This window comes from Stenella coeruleoalba (genome assembly GCF_951394435.1).
Source record: "Stenella coeruleoalba genome assembly, chromosome: 10".
NCBI classification, from domain to species: Eukaryota; Metazoa; Chordata; class Mammalia; order Artiodactyla; family Delphinidae; genus Stenella; species Stenella coeruleoalba.
In genome coordinates this window covers 82,258,307-82,283,249 of record NC_137156.1, presented here as the reverse complement: position 1 = coordinate 82,283,249, position 24,943 = coordinate 82,258,307, and the positions used below count along the sequence as shown (strand labels likewise).

General features: G+C 38.3%; 1 protein-coding gene across 9 annotated transcripts in view; it reads left to right on the top strand.

Moving 5' to 3' along the window:
- The window catches only part of SUCLG2 (succinate-CoA ligase GDP-forming subunit beta), a 434,144-nt gene that overhangs the window by 309,384 nt on the left and 99,817 nt on the right, over positions 1-24,943 (top strand). For all 9 annotated transcript variants that reach the window (XR_013830273.1, XR_013830274.1, XR_013830275.1 and 6 more), the window contains one exon: positions 15,346-15,432. Coding sequence is in view for 3 of the 9 variants with exons in the window: in XM_079935031.1 (XP_079791157.1) it covers positions 15,346-15,432 (87 nt within the window). In the remaining 6 variants the exon portion in view is untranslated. The remainder of the gene's footprint in view (positions 1-15,345; positions 15,433-24,943) is intronic.

Genomic DNA, 24,943 nt, shown 5'->3' with positions numbered 1-24,943 from the left:
GCCCTTCCCCCTTTCCACTTAGGAACGCGTTATCTCATGAAGTATGGTGGCTTTATTGCATCCTCAGTAGATAGAGTTTCTATGGTCTGTTGCCCTTCTTTGTAATCACCAATTCATCTCCTTTTTCCATTTCCTATTTGCTCTGTGTCCTCCTATTCCATAGGAAGATATTGGCATTAATATCTGTCATGGATCATAGGGCTTGAGATCCTCCCTGTATCTCGAAGCTTTTAGTAATTGCGTATAAAATACCATTTGAATAGTAAAGATGTAGACATGCTGCTTTCAAAGGTGATTCCATACTTCTGCAAGTGCAAGGAAGCTGAAAACAAAAAGAGTCTCGCAATTGTGCACTATATAAGGAGAGTAACAATAATAGTATAATGTTAATGCTGGGGAATACATACCCTCAATTTTTCAGCTGAAATTTGTGAGAAAATATGAATACAAAAGAAGTCATATGCCACCTTCTTTTTCAGCCTTTTCTGTATTAAGAGGTGAATATGGGATAGGTGTTAGGTTCCAGAAACTATAGCTTCTAGAAGCCAGAGAGGAGAAATTGGAAAATCAGAAAAGTTATTCAGTAGTTTCTGCCTGACAATCATGATTAACTTCTCAAGTAAATTCATCAGACAGTAATCTGAAACCCTGAGCCTAGGTTACCTCATATTTTGGTTATAGAGATATCACCCGTATTTCATATGCATTAATTTTTATGCAAATTACGACTTTCTACTTATTCAAATTGGTAATATTGGTCTGAGTATTTTATCAGATTAGAGAATTGATCCTCAAACATTCTCTCAGCATTCCACCTAACCCATCTGCTCTTATTTGTACCTGGATACTAATATACAAACCAAATAAGCTGAATATCTTCCATTCACCCATCCAGATCCCCTGTGTACCTTTTTTTTTTTTTAACCTGAGTTTCTGTCCCAAGAGGCTGCCATGAGCTTCCTTGTCCTTTGGCTTCCTTTTGATTTCAACCATTGGGAACCCTGAGAGGAGACTGGAGGGGGAAAAGGAAGAGAGGTCTGGATATTTATTCTTCCTTTCTCTGAGGTTACCTTGTCCTGCATTTTCTCTAAACTGCTCTCAAGAGTACACTTCTCTGCATGATTCTCACCTTCCAGGTGGTAGTGGTAACTGTTCTTTCTGACATTGTGGGCATGGGTATGGTGAGAGCTGAGCTACCACTAACACTTTATTTTTGCAATATCATTTTTGTAAATAATTTTCTGTAGTTTTGTGTAGTTTCTGTAAAATAAAACCTCCTCTAATTATCTTAATTTGAATATGCTTTCTGTTTTCTGTCAGAACTTATCGATATACCAACTCATCAACTATAGACTTGTGCTCATTACTGGGTGTTGTATATGGTTTACATTCAATATTATTAAATATGGCCATCTTAGCAATATAGATTTTGTAAAAGATTAACATAGTTTTGGCACTTTGAGAACCATTAAATAATAAACCAGCCATATTTTCATCAAGACTAAACTGAGAGGTAAGCAAAAGCTTGAATGAATTTGAGAACAAAAAATAAGACTTGCAAAAAGTTTATAATTGGCTCCTAACATTGGCAAATATTACTAGGCAAAGGCTGGGTTTAGATGTCCATAAAGAAGACTAGTTTTTCTTGTTATAAGGTATCATAGTGAAATTACTTTAGCCATGACAGAAAAGAAATTTAAAGTGAGGGAAGTGGGCACTCTAACGCGATCATAGAAGAATTATAAATCTCACTCAGATTTGGCCAGTGTGGATTTGAACAATAGGGTTTTAAAATTTTTTCTGAATGATAACTTCTGCTTTTGGAAAGATGAAATAGATGTACTTTCCCTGATCCTTCGCAATAAATAAAGCTACAAATTCCGGACATTATAGGTTAAACAAATACAGGGAGACCCTGAAAGATGGAGAAAAAAAGGAAAACCAGCTAGGAACCTTGTAACCCAGGAATGACATGGTGATGTGTTCCAGAGTTTTCTTTTTGGCCTCAGGGAAGAACAGTGTAGATAACACAAAATGGAATTCTAAAAAATGTTCAAGTAATCCATAGGAATGTAGGAAAAAGATAATAAAGAAATAAAAAAGAGGAAAGACCCAGGAAACAAAACATGAAATGGCAGACTTAAGCCATAATGCTCTAAGTACACAAATTTGAAGACAGAGATTAGCAGGATGGATTAAAAAAATGACCAACTTATATTCTGTCTACAAGAAACTCATTTCAATTATTATGATATAGGTAGGTTGAACGTAAAAGGATGAATAGAGATTTACCAAGCAAACATTAATCATACCATAAACAAATTATCTCAAAATGGATCTAGATGATAGAGATACAATTATAAAACTCTTATAAGACAACTTTCGAGTAAAGTTTTGTGACCTAGGCAATAGTTTCTTAAGTATGACACCAAAAACAAAAGCAACAAAAGAAAAAATAGATAAACTGAATCTCATCAAAATTGAAACTTTTTTGCTACAAAGGATACCATCAAGAAAGTGAAAAGACTGTCCACAGAATGGGAGAAATATTTGCAAATCATGTTTGTGATAAGGGACTTTATATAAAGAACTCTTACAACTCAATAATCCAATTACAAAAATGGGCAAAGGAGTTGAATAAACATTTCTGTAAATAAGATATGCCATTGGCCAATAAACACATGGAAAGATATTGAACATGATTAGTCATCAGAAAAATGCAAATCAAATCCACATTGAGATACCATGTCATACTGAGATAGCTAAATCAAAGACAGACAATAACAAGTGTTAGTGACGATGTGGAAAATGGGAATTCTTATTTTCCACATTTCCACATTCTCATGCATGACTGGTGAGATTGTAAAATGGTAAAGCCACTTTGAAAAACAGTTTGACAATTCCTCAAAATGGTAAACATAGAGTTACCATATAACCCAGCAGTTCCAAACCTAGGCATATACCTAAGAGAAAGAAAACATATGTCTACATGAAAACTTGTACATTAATGTTCATAGTAGTAGTATTCATCATAGCCCAAAGTGGCAGACAACCAAAATGTTCAACACTTGATGAATAGATAAAATGTATATCCATATGAAATATTATTCAGCCAACAAAAAAGAATGAAGTACTGATGCATGCTACAATATGGAGGAACGTTGTAAACCTTATGCCAAGTGAAGGAAGTCAGTTACAAAAGGCCACCTATTGTATGATTCCATTTATATGAAAAGTCTGGAATAGGCAAATCCATAGAGACAGAAAGTAGGTTAGTGTTGCCAGGGGCTGAATGCACGAAGGAATGGCTATGAGGCTTCCTTTTGATGATGAAAATGTACTAAAATTAGATAGTGGTGATGGTTATACCACTCTGTAATCATGCTAAAAACCACTGAATTGTATACTTTAAAAGAGTGAATTTTATGGTATCTGAATTATATACCAGTAAAGCTGTTATTTATAAAGTTAAAAAAAAAGAAAACAAAATAAAGTGGGTGTGGTTATACAATGTCAGATAAAGTAGACTTCGGACCAAAGAAAATTACCAGGGACAGAGAGAGGGTCAATACATACGATGAAATTGTCAATCCACCAAGTAGTATAGCTATCCTAAATGTGTATGCATCAAATAACCAAAATATGTGAAGTAAAAACTGATAGAACTGAAAAGAGAAATAGGCAAAACCACAATTATAATTGAAGACTTCAACATTCCTCTCTCAACAATTGATAGGACAACGATCCAGAAAATCAACAAGGATATATCATCAACACCATTAACCAACAGGTTCTAATCAAAACATATAGAACACTCACACTCCTCCCAACTACAGCAAAATACACATTCTGTTCAAGCATTCATAGAACATATACTAACATAGACCATAAGTGGGCCATAAACCAAACCTCAACAAATTTTAAAGAATTGAAATTGTACAGATTGTGCCCTCAAGCTGGAAATGAAAAACAGAAAGAGCACGGGAAACTCTCCAAACGCTTGGAAACTAAACAGTGCACTTCTAAATAACCCATAGGATTAGAAAAGATGAAAAGCCTCTTAATCTAATTAGGAAACTAGAAAAACAAGATCAAATTAAACCCAAAGCAAGTACAAGGAAGGAAATAATAAATATAAGCATAGAAATTAATAAAATTCAAATACTTGCACGTTTTTGCACATGTGTTTGCATATGTGTGCATGTATGTGGGTGTGTGCAGGGGTGTGTACATGTATTTGTGCATGTGTGTGTGGGGGTGTGTGCACATACGTTGGTATGCATACATTGTTACAGTGAGGCTCTAGTATTTCACTTTTCCTCTCTTGACAGCTGCTGAAAATCTTTGGCCAGGTGTTCTAAGCTTCTCCTTTACGTGTCTGTCATTCTTGTCCCACCCTGCGGTGTGCTAGGGTAGGATTCCAGTTATTCCTCATTTAAAGGAATGAGCTCCCTAACATTTAAAGGAAGGTGCCGGGCTTCTCCTTCCGATTGCTCGATCCTGTGGCTTTCTATCTCTCCTTCATAGATCTTTTTATCTGCTCTGCTTGAGCTGCAGGCACAGGATGACTTTCAAACCACTTTCCTTTGGAGAGACAAGCTGATTAAGTCCAAGTTGTAAAAAGCTTTCTGATTGTAGAAACATAGGCTTGGTGATACCCTCCTCCCATTTGCTATAAAAGCCTAGAATCTTGCATTATTATTCTGTTACTCCCTCCAGAACATTGGTTATGGCAAAATGTGTTCACGTGCACATTTGGACCCACACATTCACAGGCTCATGTGCCTGCATAACCGTGTCAAAGCCAGGCAAGGGCCAGCAGGTGAACCATAGAAGGCATATCAGTGCCTCTGTGCCCAGTTGTACTCCACTGCATCTGGGCGACGGTCTGAATCCCTTCAAGGTAGGGTGGGCAGTGTTTTTTGAGGGGATGATCCCTTCTACCTGGTGAGGTCAGAATCTCGCCCAGTGCCTTACTCTTCACTGGAGAGGGATATATTTGGATGAATTATATTTGACAGTTCCCGTCCCTGGTTTACAGGAAAGAACATTCCATCCACTTACATTGTAGCCATTTTTGTAAAAATTGCCATTAAATTATACCTAATTGCAGAAAACACTACTCATAACCATTGGTGTTAGACACATTTATTCAAGATTGATCATTTTCTATTTAAAATTTACATGAAGGGGGACCTTCAAGATGGCAGAGGAGTAAGACGTGGAGACCACGTTCCTCCCCACAAATACATCCAAAATACATCTACGTGTGGAACAACTCCTACAGAACACCTACTGAATGCCGGCAGAAGACCTCAGACTTCCCAAAAGGCAAGAAACTCCCCACGTACCTGGGTAGGGCAAAAGAAAAAAGTAAAAACAGAGACAAAAGGATAGGGACAGGACCCGCACCTCTGGGAGGGAGCTGTGAAGGAGGAAAAGTTTCCACACACTAGAAGCCCCTTCACTGGTGGAGACGGGGTGTGACGGACGGGGGGAGTTTTGGAGCCACGGAGGAGAGCACAGCTACAGGGTTGCAAAGGGCAAAGTGGAAAGATTCCCATACAGAGAATCGGTGCCAACCAGCACTCACCAGCCTGAGAGGCTTCTTTGCTAACCCACCGAGGCGGGCGGGGGCTGGGAGCTGAGGCTCAGGCTTCGGAGGTCAGACCCCAGCGAGAGGACTGGGGTTGGCTGCATGAACACAGCCAGAAGGGGGCTAGTGAGACACAGCTAGCCAGGAGGGAGTCTGGGAAAAAGTCTGGTACTGCCTCAGAGGCAGGAGACCATTGTTTCGGGGTGCGAGAGGAGAGGGGATTCAGAGCACCGCCTAAACAAACTCCAGAGACAGGCACGAGCCACGGCTATCAGCGCGGACCCCAGAGACGGGCATGAGATGCTAAGGCTGCTGCGGCCGCCACCAAGAAGCCCATGTGTGAGCACAGGTCACTCTCCACACCTCCCCTCCCGGGAGCCTGTGCAGCCCGCCACTGCCAGGGTCCCGGGACCCAGGGACAACTTCCCCGGGAGAATGCATGGCGCGCCTCAGGCTGTTGCAACGTCACGCGGCCTCTGCCGCCAGAGGCTTGCCCCGCATTACATACCCCTCCCTCCCCCCCCGGCCTGAGTGAGCCAGAGCCCCCTAATCAGCTGCTTCTTTAACCCCGTCCTGTCTGAGTGAGGAACAGACGCCCTCAGGCGACCTACACGCAGAGGCAGGGCCAAATCCAAACCTGAACCCCAGGAACTGTGCGAACAAAGAAGAGAAAGGGAAATCTTTCCCAGCAGCATCAGGAGCAGCGGATTAAATCTCCACAACCAACTTGATGTACCCTGCGTCTCTGGAATACCTGAACAGACAATGTATCATCCCAAAAGTGAGGTGGTGGACTTTGGGAGCAACTGTAGACTTGTGGTTTGCTTTCTGCATCTAATTTGTTTTTGGTTTTATATTTATCTCGGTTTAGTATTTAGAGCTTACTATCATTGGTAGATTTGTTTATTGATTTGGTTGCTCTCTTCCTTTTTTTAACAGATATATATATTTTTTCCTTTTTCTCCTTTTGTGAGTGTGTATGTGTATGCTTCTTTGTGTGATTTTCTCTGTATAGCTTTGCTTCTACCATTTGTCCTAGGGTTCTGACTGTCTGGTTTTGTTTTGTTTAGTATAGTTTTTGGTGCTTGTTATCATGCTGGATTTGTTTTTTGGTTTGGTTACTCTCTTCTTTCTCTATTTTTTATTACTTTTTAAAAATTTTAAAATAATTTTTTTATTTTTCACTTTAATAACTTTATTTAATTTATTTCTTCTTCTTCTTTCTTTGTTTCTTTTTTTCCTCCCTTTTCTTCTGAGCCGTGTGGCAGACAGGGTGTTGGTGCTCCAGCCAGGTGTCAGGCCTGAGCCTCTGAGGTGGGACAGTGGAGTTCAGGATATTGGTCCACCAGAGACCTCCCAGCCCCACGTAATATCAAACGGCAAAAGCTCTCCCAGATTTCTCCATCTCAACGGTACGACCCAGCTCCACTCAACGACCAGCAACCTACAGTGCTGCACACCCTATGCCAAACAATTAGCAATACAGGAACACTACCCCACCCATTAGCAGAGTGGCTGCCTAAAATCATAATAAGTCCACAGACACCCCAAAACACACCACCAGACACGGCCCTGCCCACCAGAAAGACAAGATCCAGCCTCATTAAGCAGAACACAGGCACCAGTCCCCTCCACCAGGAAGCCTACAAAACCAACTGAACTGACCTTACCCACTGGGGGCAGACACCAAAAACAACAGGAACTATGAACCTGCAGCCTGCGAAAAGGAGACCCCAAATACAGTAAGTTAAGCAAAATCAGAAGACAGAGAAATACACAGCAGGTGAAGGAGCAAGGTAAAAATCCGACTGACCAAACAAATGTAGAGGAAATAGGCAGTCTACTGGAAAAGGAATTCAGAGTAATGATAGTAAAGATGATCCAAAATCTTGGAAATAGAATGCAGAAAATATAAGAAACATTCAACAGGGACCTAGAAGAACTAAAGAGCAAACAAACAATGATGAACAACACAATAAATGAAATTAAAAATTCTCTAGAAGGAATCAATAGCAAAATAACTGAGACAGAAGAATGGATAAGTGACCTGGAAGATAAAACAGTGGAAATAACTACTGTAGAGCAGAATAGAGAAAAAAGAATGAAACGAATTGAGGGCAGTCTCAGAGACCTCTGGGACAACATTAAATGCACCAACATTCGAATTATGGGGCGCCCAGAAGAAGAAGAGAAAAAAAGGATCTGAGAAAATATTTGAAGAGATTATAGTTGGAAACTTCCCTAATATGGGAAAGGAAATAGTCAATCAAGTCCAGGAAGCACAGAGAGTCCCATACAGGATAAATCCAAGGAGAAACATGCCAAGACATATATTAATCAAACTATCAAAAATTAAATACAGAGAAAAAATATTAAAAAGCAGAAAGGGAAAAGCAACAAATAACATACAAGGCAATCCCCATAAGGTTAACAGCTGATCTTTCAGCAGAAACTCTGCAAGCCAGAAGGGAGTGGCAGGACATATTTAAAGTGATGAGGGAGAAAAACCTACAACCAAGATTACTCTACCCAGCAAGGATCTCATTCAGACTCGATGGAGAAATTAAAACCTTTATAGACAAGCAAAAGCTAAGAGAATTCAGCACCACCAAACCAGCTTTACAACAAATACTAAAGGAACTTCTCTAGGCAGAAAACACAAGAGAAGGAAAAGACCTACAATAACAAACCCAAACCAATTAAGAAAATGGTAATAGGAACGTACATATCGATAACTACCTTACATGTAAATGGATTAAATGCTCCAACCAAAAGACATAGACTGGCTGAATGGATACAAAAAAAAAGACCCGTATATATGCTGTCTACAAGAGACCCAGTTCAGACCTAGGACACATACAGACTGAAAGTGAGGAGATGGAAAAAGATATTCCATGTAAATGGGAATCAGAAGAAAGCTGCGTTAGCAATTCTCATATCAGACAAAATCGACTTTAAAATAAAAACTATTACAAGAGAAAAAGAAGAACACTACATGATGATTAAGGTCTCAATCCAAGAAGAAGAGATAACAATTGTAAATATTTATGCCCCAACATAGGAGCACCTCAGTACATAAGGCAAATACTAACAGACATAAAATGGGAAATCAACAGTAACACAATCATAGTAGGGGACTTTAACACCCCACTTTCACCAATGGACAGATCATCCAAAATGAAAATAAATAAGGAAACACAAACTTTAAATGATACATTAAACAAGATGGACTTCATTGGTATTTATAGGACACTCCATCCAAAAACAACAGAATACACTTTCTTCTCAGGTGCTCATGGAACATTCTCCAGGATAGATCATATCTTGCATCACATATCAAGCCTTGGTAAATTTAAGAAAATTGAAATCATATCAAGTATCTTTTCTGACCACAACGCTATGAGACTAGATATCAATTACAGGAAAAAAACTGTAAAATATACAAACACATGGAGGCTAAGCAATACACTACTAAATAACCAAGACAGCACTGAAGAAATCACACAGGAAATCAAAAAATACCTGGAAACAAATGACACGGAAAACACGACGACACAAAACCTATGGGTTGCAGCAAAAGCAGTTCTAAGAGGGAAGTTTATAGCAATACAGTCCTACCCCAGGAAACAAGAAAATTCTCAAATAAACAACCTAACCTTACACCTAAAGTGTTCATACAAAGAAGAACAAAAAACCCTGAAAGTTAGCAGAAGGAAAGAAATCATAAAGATCAGGTCAGAAATAAAAAGGAATGAAGGAAACAATAGCAAAGATCAATAAAACTAAAACCTGGTTCTTTGAGAAGATAAACAAAATTCATACACCATTAGCCAGACTCATTAAGAAAAACAGGGAAAACACTCAAATCAATAGAAATAGAAATGAAAAAGGAGAAGTAACAACTGACAGTGCAGAAATACAAAGGATCATGAGAGATTACTACAAGCAACTATATGCCAATAGAATGGACAAACTCGAAGAAATAGACAAATTCTTAGAAAAGCACAGCCTTCCAAGACTGAACCAGGAAGAAACAGAAAATATAGTCAGACCAATCATAAGCACTGAAATTGAAACTGTGATTAAAACTCTTCCAAGAAACAGAAGCCCAGGACCAGATGGCTTTACAGGCTAATTCTATCAAACATTTAGAGAAGAGCTAACATCTGTCCTTCTCAAATTCTTCCAAAATATAGCAAAAGGAGGAACACTCCGAAGCTCATTCTATAAGGCCACCATCACCCTGATACCAAAACCAGATGAAGATGCCACAAAAAAAGAAAACTACAGGCCAATATCACTGATGAACATAGATGCAAAAATCCTCAACAAAATATTAACAAACAGAATCCTACAGCATATTAAAAAGATCATACACCATGATCAAGTGGGGTTTATCCAAGAAATGCAAAGATTCTTCAATATATGCCAGTCAATCAGTGTGGCACACCATATTAACAAACTGAAGGAGAAAAAACATAGACGATCATCACAAAAGATGCAGAAAAAGCTTTTGACAAAAGTCAACACCCATTTATGATAAAAACCCTCCGGAAATTAGGCATAGAGGAAACTTACCTCAACATAATAAAGGCCATATATGACAGATCCACAGCCAACATAGTCCTCAATGGTGAAAAACTGAAACCATTTCCACGAAGATCAGGAACAAGACAAGGTTGCCCACTCTCACCACTATTATTCAACATAGTTTTGGAATTTTTAGCCACAGCAATCAGAGAAGAAAAAGAAATAAAATGAATCCAAGTCAGAAAAGAAGAAGTAAAACTGTCTCTGTTTGCAAATGACATGATGTTATACATAGAGAATCCTAAAGATGCTACCAGAAAACTACTAGAGCTAATCAATGCATTTGGTAAAGTAGCAGGATACAAAATTAATGCATAGAAATCTCTTGCAATCCTATACACTAATGATGAAAAATCCAAAAGAGAAATTAAGGAAACACTCCCATTTACCACTGCAACAAAAAGAATAAAATACCTAGGAATAAACCCACCTATAAGGAGACAAAGGACCTGTATGCAGAAAACTATAAGACACTGATGAAAGAAATTAAAGACACTACAAACAGATGGAGAGATATACCATGTTCTTGGATTGGAAGAATCAACATTTTGAAAATGACTGTACTACCCAAAGCAATCTACAGATTCAATGCAATCCCTATTGAACTACCAACCAATGGCATTTTTCACAGAGCTAGAACAAAAAATTTCACAGTTTGTATGGAAACACAAAAGACCCCGAATAGCCAAAGCAATCTTGAGAAAGAGAAATGGAGCTGGAGGAATCAGGCTCCCAGTCTTCAGACTATACTACACAGCTACAGTAATCAAGACAGTATGGTACTGGCACAAAAACAGAAATATAGATCAATGGAACAGGATAGAAAGCCCAAACATAAACCCACGCACCTATGGTTACCTTATTTTTGATAAAGGAGGCAAGAATATACAATGGAGAAAAGACAGCCTCTTCAATAAGTGGTGCTGGGAAAACTGGAAAGCTACATGTAAAAGAATGAAATTAGAACACTCCCTAACACCATACACAAAAGTACACTCAAAATGGATTAATGACCTAAATGTAAGGCCAGACACTATAAAACTCTTAAGGAAAACACAGGCAGAACACTCTATGACATAAATCACAGCAAGATCCTTTTTGACCCACCTCCTAGAGAAATGGAAATAAAAACAAAAATAAACAAATGGGATCTAATGAAACTTAAAAGCTTTTGCACAGCAAAGGAAATCATAAACAAGACGAAAAGACAATGCTCAGATTGGGAGAAAATATTTGCAAATGAAGCAACTGACAAAGGATTAATCTCCAAAATATACAAGCAGCTCATGCAGCTCAATATCAAAAAAACAAAAAACCCAATCCGAAAACGGGTAGAAGACGTAAATAGACATTTCTCCAAAGAAGATATACAGATTGCCAACAAACACAAGGAAGGGTGCTCAACATCACTAATCATTAGAGACATGCAAATCAAAACTACAATGAGGAATCACTTCACACCTGTCAGAATGGCCATCATCATAATATATACAAACAATAAATGCTTGAGAGGGTGTGGAGAAAAGGGAACCCTCTTGCACTGTTGGGAATGGAAATTGATGCAGACACCATGGAGAACAGTATGGAGGTTCCTTAAAAAACTAAAAATAGAACCACCATATGATCCACAATCCCACTACTGGGCATATACCCTGCGGAAACCATAATTCAAAAAGAGTCATGTACCACAATGTTCATTGCAGCTCTATTGACAATAGCCAGGACATGGAAGCAACCTAAGCGTCCATCAACAGATTAATGGATAAAGAAGATGTGGCACATACATACAATGGAATATTAGTCAGCCATGAAAAGAAACAAAATTGAGTTATTTGAAGTGGGGTGGATGGACCTAGAGACTGTCATACGGAGTGAAGTAAGTTAGAAAGAGAAAAACAAATACCATATGCTAACATATGTATATGGAATGTAAAAAAAAATGGTTCTGAAGAACCAAGGGGTAGGACAGGAATAAAGACGCAGACGTACAGAATGGACTTGAGGACACGGGGAGGGGGAAGGGAAAGCTGTGACGAAGTGAGAGAGTGGCATGGACATATATACACCCAAATGTAAAATAGATAGCGAGTGGGAAGCAGCCGCATAGCGCAGGGAGATCAGCTCGGTGCTTTGTGACCACCTAGAGGGGTGGGATAGGGAGGGTGGGAGGGAGGGAGACGCAAGAGGGAAGAGATATGGGAACATATGTATATGTATAACTGATTCACTTTGTTATACAGCAGAAACTAACACACCATTGTAAAGCAATTTTACTCCAATAAAGATGTTTAAAAAAATAAATAAAATGAAGTTTCTATTCTATATCTTAATATGTTCATGTTTGCTAAGTTTTAAGATTCAGATTACATGGAAGAAAATTTATACCTTTACAACTATGCCAGTCTAATAACAGTAGTTTTCTCATTAACTATTTTTACTTGCTTTCCAATTTTTCTTTGAGCAACGAATAAGAAGAAAACAGTACTTCCAGAAGAAAGCAGTACTTCAGTTAAAATAGAAAAACATTATAAAATATTTTGTCCGCTTAAAACATACGTTTGTCCACAAAATCATTTTTTTCTTACATATTGTTATAAAATAGCTTTTTCAGCTTTCTCATTGTAGCTTGATTTGTAAGAGATTTCAACAATGTCAGCCAAGAACTTTTTCACTTTTTACAAGCTGCTATACTTGTTTTGTACAGCGAATACACACAAGTGGATATAATCTATAATCAGCCTACATATTCTTTGGCAATAAATGCAATACTCAGGGACGTGTTATAAACTCTAGTATCTTCCTGTTACATAAGTGGCCCAGAAGAGATAGAAAAGCTTCCCAAAGAGTTTAGCTTACTTCCAGAGAGAAATCTGGCTCACCCACTCACAGATAAGAAATATATAGACACTTTGAATAAGCTTCATGATTGCAATATGTGAGAATATTCATTCCTTTTACTTTCCCCTTGAGAAAGTTAGATTTAATTGAACATTTATTTTAGGATGGAGAAAAAAAAGAAAACCGCTGATTCCTGAACCTGAAAACAAATCAAGGACAATTTTTTCCCCTGAAATTTATCTGCATCTCTGCCTCTTTATGGCCTCTATCTATGAAAGCAGAGCTGCAATAAGTTCATGTATTCATTAAATAAACATTGGTGTAGGACTTACTAGGTATATATGACAGTAACCAAGATAGACATTGTCCTTTCTCTTCATGACACTGACATTTTCATGGGGAGATAGACAAAGAAAACGATCAACAAGCAAAATCATTGCAAATTTTGATAAGTACAACAAAAGAAATTGCTTGACAGGATAAGATCTCCAGATAGAGCAATGAAGAAGGGTCGCTTCGGGGAGAGGCTATTTTAGCTGAGATAGGAGGAAACAAGCGGGATAAAGAGTGATTCAGGCAGGGAGAACAATGGCCTTGAAACAGGAAAGAACTTGAGGATGGCCAAGGGGTGTGGGTATAATGTTTCTGGCTCCATGGGAAACAGGGTTAGGCAGAGAAGCAGAGGCTGGATTCCAGAAGCTCCGAGTTTAATGTGTTTGGATTTATTCTAAGTGTGAGGGCAAGTCATTGAAGATTTTAAGCTAGATAAACATAATCTTATTATTCTGCCTACTTTGTGGAAGATGCATTAGGAGAGGCCAAGGATAATAGAGAGAGAAGTTTAAAAACAGAAACTTTTTTTAAGAGACCCGGCAACCAGGGATAACTGTCGGAGCCAGGATGGAGGTAGAAAAAAACTTTGTGATATATGTTGGAAGGGAGAATTGATGGAAGTTGTTGATGGCTTTGAAGTGGGAGGAGAGGTAAAGGGAGAAAGCAAAGAGGACTCCTCTGTTTCTGGCTTGAATGAGTGGATCTTGGTGCCTTTTACTAAAAAGGCCATATTTCAGGGCTTCCCTGGTGGCGCAGTGGTTGAGAGTCCGCCTGCCGATGCAGAGGACATGGGTTCGTGCCCCGGTCTGGGAGGATCCCTCATGCTGCGGGGCGGCTGGGCCCGTGAGCCATGGCCGCTGAGCCTGTGCGTCCAGAGCCTGTGCTCCGCAACGGGAGAGGCCACGGCAGTGAGAAGCCCGCGTACCGCAAAAAAATAATAATTAAAAAATAAATAAAAAGGCCGTATTTCATATCTGTAAAAGGAATACAACAGTTTTTCTTACTTGTTAGTGTTTCAAATGATGTTAAGCATACAATGTGAGACTTTTACCTTTTATCTCACGCTTAGCAGTTTTTTTATTGGCTCATAAGTATAGATTTCTACAGTTACGCAATACATTACATGGATAATGTTGATATCAGTTGTTGTTTTTAAAAATGAAAGACTCCTACTCTTAGAAGCAATTTCTTATGTACATCCAGTGGATGTGACACTAACGTTTATCATCGAAAAATAAGCACAGGAGTTGATGTAAAGCTTTCTTTACATTGTGTGGTCCATAATTCACCCTGAAGAGTTGGTACTATGATAGCAAGAGGTTCTCTCAAATATATTTATAACAATATAACCCTAGATTTCTGTTTTATACAGGTCAGTGGAGAATCATCACTGCTGAATCAATGTATCTAACTTCTTGAATGTCTGAATTTAAAAAGAATACATTCCTGCTAAGATTCCTATCAACTCTTGCTGATTATGTTTCATAAAAGCAAATTCTTGTACAGTGGGCTTTTAAAAAGACCAATTTTCTGCTTCTCCTGACTATATGAGACATTCAGGAATTAATGAAAAAAACAATGCCTGTCTGGTTTGTAAGCATCACAGTCATATTTCTGCATAAATTCTCATAGGTCAACTCAAGAAACAGTTCAGAGTCAAAATCTCATCTAGTCACCTAGATTGAAAACTAATTTCTCTAAAGTATATCCCATATTAAAGCTCTTTCATGCAAATAAATAGCAAATGCCTTATCCTCTCTTCCTTTATTAGTTGGGCATGTCATGAATTTGAATAGAACATTTTGTTCTGTACTCTAATTACATGCGTTATCAGGAAAAATCTATTCCTTGCATACATATCATTAGAAGCAGCTCTGCGAGTGTGGTTCTGTCATAGGGCTTGTCACGGCAGTTCATCGTAATATAGACAGTTTAATCTTTTTGTTTCATACAAGATTAAAAGTCACTTGATCTCCATTTCTTTATAGCTTGGACAGTGAATCCAATTGGACTCAATGTGTATCTAACTACCATCTCTATCGTGAAGATGGACTCCATTTTCCCAGATATACTAGGTAATTATCTGCCATTATGGGGAAAATAGTTCATTGATGAGAAAACCCAGGAGAACTGATTTTCTAAAAAATAATGTTTACTCACAACTAAGTGGCTGAACAAGAGGAATCAACGATATCCTTTCCCTTCAGATGAACAGACAAACCAGAATTGTCACCACCTCTTTGGCAGTTTGAGGACGTGGTGGTTCTGTTTGGTCATTTGGTTTATTGGCTGTTGAAACCTAATACCTTTGAAAAGAAATGACTTTTCAAAGCCCTTTATTGGATCTCAGGATCTGTCAGTAAAAAGAAAGAAAAAATAAATAGATGGAATTTGGACGCAAAGAAAAATGACCTTCATTCAAAAACTACTTATTAAAATGATAGTACAATGCACTTCGTCTATGAGGTGTCGAGTCACAAATAAGAAATATGGGAAACTGTAGAACTGTTGAAATTTAAGTTATGTGGCACCTTTCCATCAGAAATGCAACAGCAATTTAGAGCTCAGCTCTCCTGGCCGGTCTATGTTTCAGTAAACAAACAAAAGGACTTTCTTGAATGCAATGCCAGCCACAGGAAAAGATCCACATGGATTGGAAAGAATGTTGGGAAATTGCTGTGGTTTATTCCTCTTGTTCAATATATTTACATATTTTATCCATACTTCTATTTATACTGAGGATCAAATTAATATGAATGAGAGTCAGCACATCCCGTTGGAATATTCTGAAACACCACCTGTTAGAATAACTGGAAAATGGAGCCTCGGAAAGAGGAAGCAGTTTTCAACTCTTTATAATCCTGCAAACATTCTAGTTTAATTTCTGAACCACATCATGTGTGTTATCTCACAACTGAGATGATTTTCCAACAAGTGCCTAGAACTGTACAAATGAGAACATGTTCTGCTACTCAATAAAAATGAATGGGTTTGAATAGAAAGGAGAGTTTTGAAGAGTGGTCTTGAATCCTTGGGAGATGGTTTTGGTGCTTTGAAAGGAGCAGCAGATAGCTTCCCTGTTGTCTGTTAGGGGCGTCCCCCTCACCTTTTCTCCCCTGAGATGAGAGTGGGCATCGTCGCTTCCTCATTCCCATCATCATTGCAACAGTCACTTAGGAAAACCTGAGATGCTGGGAAGCTTTTCTTGGAGACCCGGGCATTTTTACCCAAAGGCTTAGAGGCAGATAACGAGGCTATAGGGTCAGGCTATGAAAAAGTTGGTCATCCAGTTCTCCTTGCCCAGGTAAACCTGAAGAATTGATGGTAGGAGGCAATCACACTGGCCGTTTGTCAGTACAGAGGATCAAATTCAGCTGCTGGCTGTCGTTGCTCGCCTTGGGGGTGATATTTTAGGATTTTCTTTTGCTTCCTATCTTGTTACCTATGCTTGTAGGATGTATGGCTAAGCAGTCAAACCTAGAGGGTTTCTAAAAGATTCTTAGGGTTGTTCACTTTCTGTTTTTTGCAGCTTTTCTCTGCTCTAACCAAGGTGAGGCTGTATATTGAATTCATTCTAATACAGGCACTTTGGGAAGGGTCTGTGAGTTGTGTCAGGCTATTATTGTTATATGCACTATTCTTAAAGCCCAACTTGTTGGAAGGCTTTTTTTTTTGAATTCCAAAGACTTGCCCTGGGAAGAAATGTGTTATAATTAATCAATAGCCACTTTCACCTCTTCTCTCCTACTCTGACGCTAGTCAGCAATTGCAACAGGGCAATTACGAAAACTAAAATGCTCTGTCATATCTATTCCTCAAATTGAAGGATAAAGTAAATGAGTTGTGATGGAATAATTATCAGACAGTAGGAGTACTTTTCAGGAAAGAATGTTTCTTAACCTTTTCTAAATAGTAAGTATCTTCTCAATGTTAGAGGAGAGGTGTAATTTATTTTTTAAAGTGTGAAAATATTCTGAGGATGTTAAGAAGTCAAACACACAAATAGAGGGAATATGAGAAGAGATAAAGATTCCATTTGAATTGGAAATGGGGGGAAACACCACTCAACAACACCAGCATACATCTTACTTGCCTGGGTCACTTAGCCACCTCTAGCTTCATTAGAGTCTGAGGAAGTAAGTTGACTTTAGCTGGGAACACAGTATTGTTGCCTGCACAAAATCAGCGTGTTGTTAGTAAGGACAAAGGGAAGAATAGATGTTGAACAGGCAGTGAACAATGTCTGCTATACTATGAAAATGCTGCTCATATCATTCAAGTGGTTCAATCTGGAAGTAAACCAGGTGGTTTATGCTCATAGACACAACTTCGTGATTCTTTACTCTTCCTTCTTTATTTTAAGCACAACCAAAGAGAGAGTGGGTATTTCATATATATTTTACATGGTTGCCTTCATCTGTTCCATGACCTGTTTCCCTTAATGAAACTGATGCACATGTTGTTTAGCAGGAAAGGCTTTCCCAGCACATTGTATTGGAGGATGGCACTGTCAGCCCACTACCTGGTAGGGTTGTGTTGAGATTTCTGTCTTCTGAAGATGGAAGTGAATTGTCAGTAACCCATCCAGACTCTAATTTCTCTGGGCTTTTTGGTCATTTCTAGACCTCTTAGAGGGCATAACACATGTCTAAAATAGAAAACGACAAAGTTAACTGAACTAGACTTGTCCTCATCAGATATATTATCCACTAAGAGACCAGAGTGACATTTGAAAATGTCCCCTCGATCATGTCATTACCAAATGTCATGATAGTTTTTTGTATCCCTTCCCCTCTGATAGGAAATAATACTCTAGCCCCTTGGCATGACATTTAATGGCCTCTGTAATTTGACCTCCTCCTACTTCACCACCAAGTGATCCTCAGCCTCCCCTTTGGCCTCAAGTAACATGAAATTGCCTGCCCTTCCTCATATCTATCAGGCTGTTTCCCACTGTTCTGCCTTTGTACTTGCTATGACTTCTTTCAGGAGTACCCCTCCCCCCACTTCCTCACCTCCCTACCTCTTACTCAATCTTTAAGTCACGGGTTCTCAGTTCAGTGATCTCCCCCGTTCCCAGCCAGGGGACTTAGGGAATATCTGGAGACATTTATGGTCATCCCAGCTGAGAAGAGTGTGCTACTGCATCGAGTAGGTAGAGGCCAGGGATGTTGCTAAACAACCTGTAATTCTCAGAACAGCCCCCTACAACAAAGAATTATCTAGCCCAAAATGTCAATCCTGCCAAGGGTTGAGACATGCTTCTTTATGTGTTCACCCCTCCAGAAGAAAACTGTTTCTGAACTTTCTGTTACTGTCTCAGGTACCTCCCTTAACGTTGCCATAAAACTACTAAGACTTCTTAAGAACCTTGTACTTTGGTGATTAAGAACTTAGAGTCAGAACCTTTGATTTTGAGTTCAGTTTTACCACTCTGTCCACTGGCAAGTTATTGAGCCTCCATTTCTTTATCTGCAAAATTTGGTATCTAATTCTTGCGGTTGTGGTGAGATTGAATGAGATAACGCATGTGAGGTGCTCAGTACAGTGTTGGCAGCTCAGTATAGAGTAGCTGCTACTGCTGCTGTTGTTGTTACTGTGCTTATCCTTATCTATCACTCTACTTCTAGGATCAGAGATGGATTTACCAAGAAACCAGGGAAGTGTAAACTTCCGGGCCCCTCATTTTGCTTGGGGCCCTTCCAATGCCCTGTACCTTATTCTGTATTCAAGATTTTACATTATTGCCTCGAAGACACCTCCCCCCCTGCCCCTGCTTCCTCTGCCTATTGTATAAGCTCCAGGCCCTACAGAATTTAGACTTGCCTCTGGTCAGGGTCTAGTATAAAGCCTTGATATTGGGACACAGTAAATATTCATCCATGGCCATGATCATCAGCAAGTTGCCAACCATCCTGGAGAGAAATGTGCTTATCCATTGTTGTGTGGTTTTTAAAAAACACTTCAGGCTTAAACTCCCGTTGCTGCCCCTCTTTCTTATTGTTGGGGTCCTCTGGAAGGCATTGCAGCCTGTCATTCAGGAGCAATGGTATCCCTCTCCTTTTGTTTTCTCTTTCCAGTTGAGGATTCACCGTTGTCACAAGGACAATGAGGAAAGAAAGTATGTGCTATCACTGATTATTTACTGAAGAGAATTCTGATGTAACTGCCAAGAGCAAAGCCCTGTTTCCATGGGGACTATCTGGGTCTGGGAAACGTCTGTTAGCACAAAATTCAACTTATTACAGTATTTGCTATGCAGTTTTCTGACTTGCATAGCCTCTCCACCTCAGCTGGCTCCAGCATCCTGCCTACATTTTCAGAGATAAATACTTGTGTATGTGTCTGTGAGTGGCTTCCAGCCTTCCAGTGTCAAGGTTGACATGACAGGAAGGAGAGAGCTGGACAGGTCAATAAGGAAAAAAAACCCATGATGTTTGAATAATTCCCAAGTCTGAGCTGGCGTTGAAAACTACATGAGGCATTGGAATTCTGTCCACAGAGAAGTCCAGTGACAGACACCTAATAAAAATGGAAAGATAATAATAGAAAAAGGATTGCAAGAAAATTAAGCTCTTAAAGTAGGAAGACTCAAATAAGAATGAGAAATAATAATGCAAATATCAAACTTTTCTCACTGTATGGCTGATTGATCAAGGAGGATAGCTTATAGCTTTTCTTCCCTTAAATTTGTTATCTAATCATTATCTTATAGCATCCATCCTTCAGAGTAGAAATCACACAGGTCTTCATTGAGAAACCATGGGCAGAAACTTCTCCTTGAGTGATTTCCATCAGCAACTGTATTTTTCATCAGTCCTTATTCTGATTAGGATGAAAGCTGGGGAGGGAACAGCCACATTTAATCCTTTTGATCTAAGAAAAAGTAGAAGATGAAGCAAAAAAGAAATGTTTCACCATGGGAGAAGCTCTCATCTGCTTGCCTGTGATCCTCAATTTCCTTATCTGTAAAATGAGGTTAATATTCACCCATTAGATTTTTGCAGAGTGTAAATGAGGCGAGGCATGGGAGAGATCTGTATCATGGTGCTTTCTGCTCAGAGACTATTTTCCACGGACCCATTGCTTTATTTAATCATAAGGACATGCCAGTGGCTTCCACATTGATGGCTCCAGCCCAGACCCCTTTACTAAGTTCTAGGTTCACATGTTCTGTGCTCCGAGAACATCTCCATTTGGCCTTCTCCAAGGCCCCTTAAATGCACACAAACATATTGAAATTGTCATCTTTTCCCCAACATCTGGTCGTTTTCTAATATTCTCCAGCTAATGAATTTGGCATCACCATTTATGTGAACAAGCCAGAAACCTAAGTTTCCCTTTTCCAATCTTTAGTGACACCATTCTCCTCAGTACAAAGTAAAGCATTCTGAATGTAGTCCCAGGTTGCCTTATGTCTGTGAAGACAGGGATATAAAAGAAAAACAGAGATTATTTTTTACAGAATACAGGTTCTTTAATAAAGTACTCTGTGTCTGAACCAGTTTAGCACCTGGAGTTAAATAAATACTATTCCCTGATCTGCTAACCTGCGGGGATAGAACCAGTACATAGGCAAAGAGAGCAATGAAAAGGAGATTCTGGATGTGAATTAGACATGATTTTGTTTCTTTTAGATTCCCTAAAAAGGCAAAGGAAAATCAATAGACTTTAGAAGAAGAAAATAGGAAGAAAGAAAGTAGAGTTGAAATGTTTTTTTCTTGCCTCCAAACACACATTACATTTATCAAAGGAAATAATATGATTCTTAAAAATGTTTGTTATTGCCTTTTAATCTCTATTCAGTAACATCACTCAAATAGCACTACGCAGCCTGTAGGAGAATATGAAACTAGCTTGAGAGAATGTTTAATTGTTTACAACTTGATTTTATTTCTCATATGAATACATTTCAATATTCACAATTGCTACTGATTTCTGATTTAGGATTTCTGTTGGAATTACAATGCATTAACTTTTTTTTAAAAAGTGCTGTATAGGATCACATAATTTAAGGCCCAGTGGGATATTTGGGATTGTCTAGTTCATAACTTTCATATTCAAAAGAAACTGGGATACAGTGGGGTTAAGACTTGTCCAGAGTTTTCTATAGCATGTCAGAACTGAATCTAGAACCTAGACTTTGTGAATCTCTACCTAGTTCCTTCCCTCTGGTATTGTTGGTCTTTACCTATTGTATTTTAAACTTTTTTTTTTTTAACAAAAGAGTTCTCTCAATAAATGTTCACTGAGAAATTTGTTTTGTTAAATTCTTTTTACATGCTTCAGGACACTCTTATCGCAATAAAAATAAAAGGAAATTGATACAAAACCAAGGAAAATAAATGTTGTATCTTGACCATTTCATTTCCATGTTATTCTCTCTCCATTTTCTCTGAATGCCCTCTGCATCTACCATTCTGAATCTTCCTTTGACCTTCATTGCAAGAAAATTAAGCTCTTAAAGTAGGAAGACTCAAATAAGACCTTGATTATTTTACCAATTGCTGCAAGCTTATCGTTAATGGCCTTTTGACTTCATTACCAAAATAATCTAAACCTATTATTGAAACATTTATATCCTCACTTGTCTATGTTTAAACATTAAACTTTCACTGAAAGTTGAATCCAATAAAATAACTGTATTTTAAAACTCTTGGTAACTGGCTTCCTAACCATCTTTTTAAAGAATTTGGATTAATTATTAAAATAACAGATTATTTGCCTTGATATTAACTGCTTGGTTTTTAAAGCCAGTTTGTATGGGTAGACAGCCTGCTGTTCTCTGCATATTAAAATTCAGAGTACACAAAGTAGATCTCAGCTTTGTTTAGCTTATATGCTGATCTCACATAATATTACAGTGCACTTGAATCCAGTGTACTCATGTGAAATCCACATGTGAGGTGTATTTCTCTACATGTATCACACAGCAACACAAAATCTCACAGATTAGTAATGCTGTCTCCATCAGGAAGTGCCATTTACCAGTGATAAATGTAATGAGGACAAATGCACATTTTTTTCAGGTTAAAAAGCATTTTTACCCACCCTGACCCCCACATATAAGCAAAACCAGACAATTAAATGCCAACGCAGGCTTGGGAATACGAGTACAATTTCATACTGGTGTTTCTGACTTGACTGAAGTTTCCCGAAGTGTCCTGGGAATTAGAGGTTTCCATTTGCAAAGAACCCTTGGCCCCTGGACACTATGGTTGGTTCAGAAGTAAACATTTGTCCTAATCAGAGCATCTGAGGATCAATGCTTTTATCAGAACTATTGGGAAGGGAGATTCTTGCTTTGATAAAAATATAGTTTTCCTTTAATACGCAAACATACAGTTTGCATTTCTCTTAGTTTACAATTGTACAAGTCTCACAAAGAACTTTAAATGAAATAGCCCATTCTGTGATTGATCAGACACGGAACTGTTAATATATTAAGCTGATTAAGATGTCTTTCAGTGCTAACAGCCATCAAGTCTAGCTCTCTCTCCTTATTTTTGTTTCTTTAGGGAAATCACGTCTGTAATTGCTTTGGCCTTTATATTGCAAATATACAGTAGATGATCTTAAATACAGTCACTGATGAACTCAATTGTTTCCTAAAATTCCTCTCCCCTTTTGTGGTATGAAAGAACAACGAGGCTGGTGTTTGCCTCTGTGGTTTATTTCTTGACTCCCTCGTTCCTAAATTTCTTTTGTCCAAGGTCTCTCAACCAATACAGTCAAAACCCAGGGCGGAAAAGAAATTATGTCTGGTAGAAAGTTAGGTAAAATTATGACCCTCGCCGTTGGCATTTTAGAGATTCAGACAGTCCTGTGTTCCAAGTGACTTCACACTCATGGCTGAATGGCAATGAGAAAACTGTACTTGTATTTCAATATTTATGACATCATTGAGTCACTTTTTTGCGTTTATTTTTTTCTGCCTTATATCCACTCTGATATGCCAACACCTGAGATTCTAAGAGGACTCACTCTTCCCTACTTTTCTTATTTTTTTTTCTATTTTTAAAATTAAAGTATAGTTGGTGTACAATGTTGTATAAGTTACAGGTGGACAACATAGTGATTCGTGATTTTTAAAGGTTATACTCCATTTATAGTTATTCTAAAATATTGTCCATATTCCCTGTGTTGTACAGTATATCCTTGTAGCTTATTTATTTTATACATAATAATTTGCATCTCTTAATCCCCTACCCCTATGTTGCCCCTTCCCCACCTCCCCACTGGTAACCCCTAGTTTGTTCTCTATATCTGTGAGTCTGTTTCTGTTTTGTTATATTCACTAGTTGGTTGTATTTTTTAGACTCCACATGTAAGTGATATACAGTATTTGTCTTTCTCTGTCTGACTTATTTCCCTTAGGATAACACCCTGCAAGTCCATCCATGTTGTTGCAAATGGCAAAATTTCATTCTTTTTTATGGCTTTTTATTCCATTTTTTTCCATTGCGTATATATACAACCTCTTCTTTATCCATTCATCTGTTGATAGACACTTAGGTTGTTTCCATATCTTGGCAATTATAAATAATGCTGCTATGAACATTGGGGTGTATGTATCTTTTTGAGTTAGCATTTTTGGGTTTTTTGTATACATACCCAGGAGTGGAATTGCTGAGTCATATGGTAGTTCTATTTTTAGTTTTTTAGTTTTTAGAGAAACCTCCATTCAGTTTTCTACCATGGCTGCACCAATTTACATTCCCACCAACAGCATATGAGGTTTCCCTTTTCTCCACATCCTCGCCAACATTTGTTATTTGTGGTCTTTTTGATGATAGCCATTCTGACAGGAGTGAGGTGATATCTCATTGTGGTTTTAATTTACATTTTTCTGATGATTGGTAATGTGGAACATCTTTTCATGTGCCCATTGGCCACGTGCATTTCCTCTTTGGAAAAATATCTATTCAGGTTTTCTGCCGGTTTTTTAATCAGTTTGTTTGGTTGGTTTTGGTGTTGAGTTGTATGAGCTGTTTATATATTTTGGGTCAGTTATATCATATGTAAGTATTTTCTCCCATTCAGTAGATTGTCTTTTCATTTTGTTGATGGTTTCCTTTGCTGTGCAAAGTTTTTAAGTCTAATTAGGCCCCATTTGTTTGGTTTTGCTTTTATTTCCTTTGCTTTAGGAGACAGATCAAAAAATTATTGCTGTGGGGATGTATGTATATGTCCAGCTGATCCACTTTGTTATACAGCAGATACTCCAATAAACATGTTAAAAAAAATTATTGCTGTGATTTATGTCAGAGTGTTCTGTCTATGTTTTCCTCTAAGAGTTTTACAGTTTCCGGTCTTACATTTAGGTCTTTAATCCATTTTAAGTTTATTTTTGTATATGGTGTTAAAGAATGTTCTAACTTCATTCTCTTACGTATAGCTGTCCAGGTTTCCCAGCACCACTTATTGAAGACTATCTTTTCTCCATCATATATTCTTGCCTCCTTTCTCGTAGATTAATTGAAAATAAGTGCATGGGTTTATTTCTGGGCTCTCAATTCTGTTCCATTGATCTACGTTTCTGTTTTTGTGCCTGTACCATACTGTAGCTTTGTAGTATGGTCTGAA